This window comes from Myotis davidii, unplaced genomic scaffold (assembly GCF_000327345.1).
Source record: "Myotis davidii unplaced genomic scaffold, ASM32734v1 scaffold174, whole genome shotgun sequence".
NCBI classification, from domain to species: domain Eukaryota; kingdom Metazoa; phylum Chordata; class Mammalia; order Chiroptera; family Vespertilionidae; genus Myotis; species Myotis davidii.
The window spans coordinates 6,278,471-6,287,580 of NW_006289087.1; the positions used below are offsets into that span (position 1 = coordinate 6,278,471).

The 9,110-nt window shown below is 41.3% G+C and overlaps 1 protein-coding gene across 1 annotated transcript in view; it reads right to left on the minus strand.

The window, feature by feature from the left end:
• KCTD3 (potassium channel tetramerization domain containing 3) overlaps positions 1–8,744 on the minus strand; it is a 29,590-nt gene extending 20,846 nt beyond the window's left edge. The window contains exons 1-7 of the mRNA XM_006761289.2: positions 8,631–8,744; positions 8,272–8,317; positions 6,664–6,737; positions 4,918–4,976; positions 4,589–4,669; positions 3,588–3,728; positions 3,076–3,166 (exon numbers count right to left, since the gene is read on the minus strand). Of these exons, the coding sequence (XP_006761352.1) occupies positions 3,076–3,166; positions 3,588–3,728; positions 4,589–4,669; positions 4,918–4,976; positions 6,664–6,737; positions 8,272–8,317; positions 8,631–8,659 (521 nt within the window). The 5' untranslated portion in view covers positions 8,660–8,744. The remainder of the gene's footprint in view (positions 1–3,075; positions 3,167–3,587; positions 3,729–4,588; positions 4,670–4,917; positions 4,977–6,663; positions 6,738–8,271; positions 8,318–8,630) is intronic.
• Positions 8,745–9,110: the final 366 nt, after the last annotated feature.

Here is a 9,110-nt window from a genome sequence, read left to right on the forward strand (position 1 = left end):
GGCTTTCACATATAAATATATTTTTATGTGATAGATTTTCTGTCAAGTCACCAAGAAATAGCTTTATCCTTCTCTGTCTGGGATGTTATGACTCTAAGAAGCCACACTATAGCAGGCACCGATCTAAACCGTGAGCAACACACTGAGATGATATTTCATCAATAATAAAGAATATTTCAAGTGAGTGTTTCTATAGTGGATTTTTATAGGAAGTTCTTAAAGGGTTAATATGAAGGGGGAAAAAAAGGATCTGATATAAATGAACAAATTAAAAAAAGTTAACACATTCCCAGCAGGTTATTTTCCCAGAGAGGAGGCCTACAGTTTAATTCATAAGAATAAAATCGCCTTTTTTTAAAAAAAAAAAATAGGATCAATGTTATAAAATAGGGCTATGTTTCTGAGTAAGGGCCTGGTTCTCAATCCTTCATAAGAGTGTTCTCCCGAGATTACATAAATGACTGTACAAATCAGTAATTTTTAGCCTTTTATAAAGTGGTGCAGCTATCACCAAAATCCAGTTTTAGAACATATCTGTTATCCCCCCAAATTCCCTTCAGCCATTTCCAGTGTATTCCAGGGTCTTTGAGTTTCCACAAAATACCCTTTGTAATACTTTAAGCAATAAAAATAAATAAAAATAAAATAAAAAAATTAAACTATATAGGTAGGTACATTGTTATTAACTTAATTAGGGTACTCCTAAGGCTTAGGAAGAGCCACAGGCAAGGGGCCAAAGAGCCAAATGTGGCTCACGAGCCGCAGTTTGCCGACCATGGGCCTAGGTGGTCCTCATGCCCTTGCACGCAACGTCACCACAAGATGGCCTCGTGCGGAGGAGACAGGTCCCGGTGGAGGTGGGTTTTGGCATGGGAGGGCAGTTGTGGGTGATCAGGCCAGCAGGGGAGCAGTTAGGCGTCAATCAGGCTGGCAGGCAGAAGCAGTTAGGGGCAATCAGGCAGGCTCCCAGATTGGAGAGGATGCAGGCCGGCCTGAGAGACACCTCACCCGTGCACGAATTTCATGCACTGGGCCTCTAGTTGGTATATAAAGCAGTGGAAAAACAACTTGCAGGAAAAATTACCCTCTTAAAACAATTTGAGTTTCTTCTTTTGGAAAACTTATTGCCCCTGTGCTGAGTAAGTTAGGAACTCCATGGGGCCCTCAGTTCTTTCCCTGTCACTCTCTGCCTGGGCTCTGACATCACTGACACTCATGAAGGCACAGAAAGGTTACGGTCAAAATTAAAGAGCAGGAAATGCCGCTGCACCCTCCCCCCACCTGTCACTCAGGGACTGACTGCGCAACAGCACGTGTCCGTCTGGCAGGCAGGCGTCTGTAGCGCTGTTGTGCAATGCAGATGGCACTCGGCACGCCCGCTTCACAGCTCTCCTGGAATCCCTCAACACAGAGACGCACGTGCCACTCCACAGATGAAATGGTCTGTGCAAGTCAGATCTGTGTGCCAACACGTTCAAATAACACTCCCCCAAATTCATTTTTTCTTTTTAATCATTCTTGCTTCCCATGAGAGTCATCCCCAAAGGAAATCATCTACAAAATCACTTCCATGTTATTCAACTTCAGTGAAAACTATACACAGTGCTCTCAAAATGGAGTTTCCACTGAACCTCTATTGCACTGAAATAAAAGGCGGAGGTTACTGATATAAAAGGCTTTTTTTTAAACCACCTATGGCAAACCTACCATAACTCAGATTTTAAAAAAATACATCAAGGATTCTTTAAAATGTATCTGTAATCTGTAGAAGACATTCTAAATATTTTTTAATCTATTGTGGCTATTTCCTCTTAAACATAATAGTGTCAAAATACATTTTCTTTTGATTTTTCAGCAATTAGATTAAATGGTATCATAGTCTAAGCCAGCGATTGCCAACCTTTCGGACCTCACAGACCACCAGTTGGCGACCGCTGGTCCAAGCTACTATTTTGTACTTTTACTACAAAATGGTTCTACTACTATAGGGGCTGCAGTTTGCCAACCACTGGGATAGAAGCACAAAATGGTTCTACTACTTTGTGCTTGTATACCAGTGGTCGGCAAACTGTAGCCCCTTTAGTGTGGTTCTTCCACAAAATACTACATGCGGGCACGCAGGTACAGTGCGATTGAAAGTTCATGGCCACACTCAAGGGGCCAAAGAGCCACATGTGGCTCGGGAGCCGCAGTTTGCCAACCACTGTTCTATACCATTCTCTGTCATCATCATTTCTCATTGCAATTGTGATTTTGTACTAGGAACCCATCCTTTCTCCAATTAAAAATAAAATCCAGTGGTCTACATTCTTCCTCACTTCTTTTACTTTCTGAGAAAGAATTAGTAAAAGCCAAACTCCCTCTGGAAAGTCTCACGCACCGCACACATTAAAAGACATCACTTCTGCCCACGACTGTCCTGTGTCACCACCTCACTCTCAATGGCGTGTTTGTCATCACCCATATGGAGCCTTACCCCTCGCTACTTGAAGCACAAGAGACTGAAACACTGCAGACAGAAAAGCACGAGGCTGGGTCATAATCCCTCCGGGTCGGTTCCCACAATAGTTAAGTGGCTCAGAAGCTAGGTATCTAATAAGCAAGAAGTACAGTGGGGCCTTGACTTACGAGTTTAATTCATTCCGTGACGGAGCTCATAACTCAAATTACTCGTATGTCAAATCACTGTGACGTTCGGTGCGCCAACTAGCGGTGGGGTATCTGAAGCTGGCTCATAACCCGAATTTTTTTGAGCTTGCAACTCAAAGCAAAAAATCAGCCAAGAGATGGCTCGTATCTCAAAAAAACTCGTTAGTCAGGACACTCGTAAGTCAAGGCCCCACTGTAACTTCATACTGTCTGGGAATGATCTAAGACATAAGGCCACCAGCAGTACTGACCAACTTAGCTATGAAAATAAAAGCAAACTAAATCTAACAGAGATACAGAAGTGAGAATTGGGAAAATTTGACAGCTGGAAGAAACAGCTCTTCAATCTACGCATATAAAAATCACAATCACTGAAACTACCCCCCAAATTAAAAGCAACGTCAGCCATGAGGACCTGCACAGTACCTGTAGCAGACAGCGAAGTGGGCGTAGGCAGCCACGATCCAGTTGTGGTGGCCAGCCACGATCAGCACCTTGCGTGGGTCCACAGGAAATCCTGCCAATTTAAAGAAGGAAATATTTTATGTACAGCACAGGCCTCCCCCCGCCCCCAGTCCTCTGTCTGTCCTGGCAGTTCTGCGGGAGCACAGCCGTGCACACGTGTTTACACACCGTCTGTGGCTGCTCCACGCCACCACAGCAGAGCTGCGGCTCCAACAGAGCCCGGTAGCCCACGAAGCCCGAGATATTTACTATCTGGCCCTTCACACAAAAGTCTGTGAACCTCTGCACTTCAGACTTACAGCAAACAGGACTTACATACTTTTTATACAAAAATTACATGCTAGATTACAGTTTAAGATATAAATGATAAATCTGAATTAAAAGCAAGGTGAGGCAAAAAGTACATCTCTGTACATCCTCAATATCAGCTAGAACTAAGCACATGCATTGTCTATTTGCGTCATCACCCTTACCTAGCCTGGCAGGCTCCTCGCCAGAGGCAGAGAGGACGGGCTGGGCACCACCTCCCCGAGCCTCACCTTCCACAGAGTTCAGTCCATTCCTAGACTCGGCCGAGGACCTAGCTGTGTTGTTTATTTTACGACTAGGAATACCTACGAAAGGAAGTAAGATTATTTATTTCTAAGTTCACCTGAAACAATTTAAAATTTTGCATTATACCAGACATTAAAACATGCAGTTCATTATAGTCAACATATATTTTCCAATACAGCAATGTACTGCAATCTAATTACCATTAAAAAATATGAAAAAATAAATAAAACTTTCAACAGATGGTATACAGAAATGAGATTAAGCTTTATCATATTATACTCCACTTCCACCAGCTCTAGGGCAGTGAAATCCACCACTAATTCAGTCCACGCCAGTGTCTCCACTGCAGTGACTAGGTCTTAGTCACCTTCAAGCTGCTCTAGAGCTGAACTGCCCCAGACGTTCGCGGTCTCTATTCGGCAGGGGAGCGACGGGATGAACCCTGCTCAGGGGCCACGGGAAGGCAGAACTCTTCTACCTGAAGTGGGTGGAGGTGACGTGCAGCACACCTGCCCGTCTTGCACCGGACACACCTGTGCAGACCTGGGCTCTCACAGGAGACGGACTGCCAGTGATCTGGCATCGGGTGGGCAGGAGGGCCCCGGCCCAGGCCGCCGGTGGCTGTTTATGGAAGTGAAGTTGTACAGAGCGGTCACGTCCCTCCTCTCTGCAGTGTGCACGGCAGAGCTGAGTGGTGGCCACAGAGATCTTCTAGCTCACAAGCCTGCTGGCCGGCACCAACACACTCCGGCATGTAGCTGCCTGAACGTGTGCTGACTTAACTTCTATCACAATTAAAGTTCTCACCATTCCTAGTAGGTTCATAGGTCAGAAAGAATCAAAGACTAGGTCTTCTTTCTCCCCATACATACCCTTCATGAGAACAAGCACCCAGAAGGACTGAGCACAGTGCAAGTACCTGGTGGGGGCAGGTAGCCGTGGAAGAGGACGCTGCCGCAGGACGAGCGCTCCAGCTCTTCGCACAGCAGGAGCCTTCTCACTGAAAACGCCAGACACACCTGTCAGCTGCACGCACCCCAGAAGCAGCTCTCCGCTGCCTCGCTCTCCCGTGAGAGGACATGGGGACAGGAGCAGATGTGAGTTAAACCAGCTGCTAACATCTTCTTGCCATGAAAACCCACACTGACCGAGTCTGTCCCAAACTAGGACCTGGCATAGGACACAGGGTATTGGGGCAGTTTTGTGCACAAAGGGTCAAACCGTAAGTAGGAACATCAGAACACATACCTAACGGAGTGATTCCGTAAAACTCAGCTTCGTGCCTGAGAACGTTAATACTCACTCCCCTACAAAAAAAACAAAGGACATGAGTCCTCCATCAGTGCAACTCAGATTAGCATCTGAAGCAAAAAGAAAAGACGTAGGTGCTTAGTGTGAAACTTTAAAATTTGCTTTATTCCAATATCCTTAACCATTTGAAAAAGTCTAAATAAAAAAAGCTGCACTCCAACAAAAACATTCTCTTACTTTAAAACCATTCACACACAGATGAAATGACAACTAACTGAGCAATCAGGGTTAGTACCGCATCATTCCTCTATGGCATTAATGGACTCACTTTTTATGACCATCATTTCTATGCATATTTAACCTTCCCGATTATACTGTAAGCTCCCTAGGCAGGATCTATTTTGAATCTATTTTTGTGTACCTTGCACCACGCCTAGCACAGCACTTGTACATAACTATTATGCAATAAATACCCAGTGAATGAATAAAGTCAGATAAATGACCTCATCAGAAACAGAACAAAAAACAAGCAAAACAGAAAGTGGGGGAAAGGCCAGCCTCATGAAGATGTCCCAGTACAGTCGCGTGGAAATAAAAAGGCCAGTAACTGACAGGAAGGCAGTCGGTAATACAGATATTTAAACCAGTTCTCTCTCTCATGGGTTATCTGGCTGTGGAGTAGTCACAAGGACACTGACTAGCAGTAAGGTTAGGCTTTTTTAATCCATCAAGTGCCATGGGTCAAAATAATGTTACTTTTATAAAGAAATAATTAGTAATATTCTTCCCACTTCCACCCAACGCCAGGCCAAGCCCCACACAAACAGACCCAACAATCTCTTGTATTCCTTCCATAAATATTTACTGAGCAGCTACTATAGGCACCGTCTTTAACAATGGGAACACAGCAGGAGCCAACCAGACAGAGAGCAGTTCTTGCCTTCAAGCTCATATTCTAGTGAACGTAAGCAAAGGTAGATAATATTATAAAGAAGCGGCTCAAGGATACAGCTGGGATTTCAAAAGCTGTGACTATAAAATGTTAATACACTCTTACTGAACGCTCATTAAGAAATTAGGAAATAAAAGAACAGTACAATACAAATGAAACTGTAGCTCCCTGGTAAGAATCCAGACCCTGGCAAGGTTAAAATAGTTTAAATGATCCTTCATTTATCCACAATCTCCCTCTCCCTCACATCAAATACAACTAGATCCTGGGATATACAGTGAGCAGTGCTCGCCTTTTTGGAATGTAAGTCTAATGGAAGACAGACTCCAGAGTGAGTGTAATGATTGCTAAGACTACATGTATTAGGTGGACACAGCAGAGACCAGGAAAGAAATCAGGATGAAAAGGTTGCAAGTATTGAAGCAAGAGGAATTAAGCAAGGGTCAGATTAGAGAGAGCCTTAAGAAACAGTGTAAAATACCGAAATCCTTAGCCACGAACCCGGTAACATATACCAGACATTTTCAGGAGTGTGGTAACCAGATCAGACTTGTATTTTTAGAAGACAGTGTGGGAAATAAATGGTAGGGAGGCAAGAATGAAGTGGGGGAAACTGGCCAGGAGGCTGCTAGCTGCTGGCTGGAGGCAGGGATGGCGGAGGCCTCCACCTAGGAAAGTTTAATTCAGAGAAAACTTTCAAACGAAATAGTACTGTAAGAACAAAACTTTACCTTCATAAAATATGCCAAAAAAAATTTATCAATAAGACTGTAAAAGGATGCACTTCTTACCTTAAGTCTAATTCTTTTGTCCGAAGAAAATTTAAAATGGGTGCGAATGCTGCCGGGTCTCTATCAATAAATATCTGCAAATGATGGACTGTTTTAATAAACATCTGAAATGATGCTCCAAGTATAACTGCAGCTTCTAACTTCGATGTCTGTAAGTCTCACTTAGGGAACAAAGACTGAATTACTGAACTACTGTATTTCCCTGGAATACATCTGAGGTGGCAGTGTCTGACCTCCTCCAAAAAAGCTATTGCTAAATTGATGCATTTTAATATGTAGGAAAATGGTATCTAATAAGTCAGTTCTCTCATTTACTTTGAGATTTTTGGTAAAATTAACACTGGAGAGAACATTTTTATCTGAAATATTCTAGAATTCAGTGAATACTTTGAAAATAATAAACATAAATAATACTTTCTTCTATTATTAATTACTGGTGACAGTGATGGTGACTTACATAACTTGCGACTTACATGGGCATCACCGAAATAATGTACTTGAATGAAATACATAATTGATAACTTTTCACAGGAATATGTACCAACAGTCTTGAATCAATTACAAAAGCTCTAACCATAAAACTGAACATCTTTTAAAGCTTATGTAAGTTAACTAGGGGAATGGTAACAAAACTCTTTTTCCCATGGTCAGTTATGCATATCAATGAATGAAGTTCTTCTACCTTCATACATTTTTGCTTTTCTTCTTATTAGAACCAATCAGAAGTTGAAGAAACACGACAGATTTGTGGAGATCTTATTACGGATGTCTTTCTTATAACCTCAAATAGGCAAGCCTGCTTTTGCTGCAAATATCACCAAAGCAGATAGACACCTGTGCCACAGTGCTGCCTCCAAACAGAAAGCCCTTCTGCTTCCGGGAGGAGACATGTACTGTACATGCTGCTGTACCAACTAACCGCTTTTTTAATGCATAAACCGACTCCTTTTGTACTGAAACATAATAGTTCTTTACTTCCCTCATTCCACCGTTGCTGTACAAATTCATAAGGTTATTACTCCAAAATAAAAAATAGTAGGCCCTAACCGGTTTGGCTCAGTGGATAGAGCATCGGCCTGCGGAATGAAGGGTCCCGGGTTCGATTCTGGTCAAGAGCATGTACCTTGGTTTCGGGCACATCCCCAGTAGGGGGTGTGCAGGAGGCAGCTGATCAATGTTTCTAACTCTCTATCCCTCTCCCTTCCTCTCTGTAAAAAATCAATAAAAAAAATATTTAAAAAAATTTAAAAAAAAGTAGAACTTTCCTATTTACAATTTATACCATTCTAATTCAATATCAAAATATTTTAGTGTTTACATTAATCTACTTACTGTTAGTTTTAATTACTGATTAAAAGTACTCTGTTGACAATGCAAACTCATATCCTACAATCTAATTATGAACATTGAATTGATATATTTCGTATTTACTATTTAGAGTTCTATACATATAGAAACACTCTAAGCATGACAAAAAAATAAACTTTAAGTAGATTATCTCACTTTCATTTAGTGGTTATTAAAATGTTAGCTTTCTAAGAGCCACTATATAATAAGGATCAAACATAAGCATTAATCTAATTTGGAAACACTGCACATTATACTTACAGCACCAGTTTCATCTCGAAGTGTTGAAATTCTCCCACTCAGCAAGCTAGAAGTCACAATAATAAGCCTGTTAGTTTTTAAAATCTGAGTTTGAATAAATGTCCTAATTCTTTATCAAATGTTAATGATCAATATAAATGAGCCATCTTATCTCCAAAGCAAAATAAAAACAAAAATTATTTTGTCTTTTTTTTCTGCAGTTAAGAAGGAAACTTTATTCAAACAAAAAACGGAAAAATAATTCTATTTTAAAAGTTAAGAATTTTAGTTTGAGAAAAAAATATTAACAAAGAAAATCCTTACTATTTTGATAAATACTAAGTATATTAAGAACAGTAATGAAGAAAATTATGAAATACCTGGAAAAAAAGGAATCTGGAATCCACATAAGAGTCTGTTTTGAGGTACTAAATCTGCAATTGAAAGTTATCTGGTATTATAAATGAGCACACAATTTGAAATGCAGTATTAGTTAACGTGCTCTAATAAGCTGGCCAATGGTTTACACGTTCTTGCAAAGCTATAGCCAAAACAATTACATGTGTCACTCTTAATATTTTAAAATTTCTGTCAATTCAGAGTTAAGATCATTCAAAGAGCTCTTCACAAAATCTAATAACTCACTGACATAATGCTTCCCTGAACACGACTCCCCAGCATGCCCATCTGCTGAAGAATCAACAGTCTAACTTCAAAATTACGTTCCGCTCTCTCCAACACAAACGCGTTCCCCTCTAATAGAGAGTACTTACTACCCCCAAAAGTCATACCCACCACCATTTCGGTATTGTTTTTTAAATTTATCCCAGCTCGACAGCCCTTGTCATGTCCAATAACCC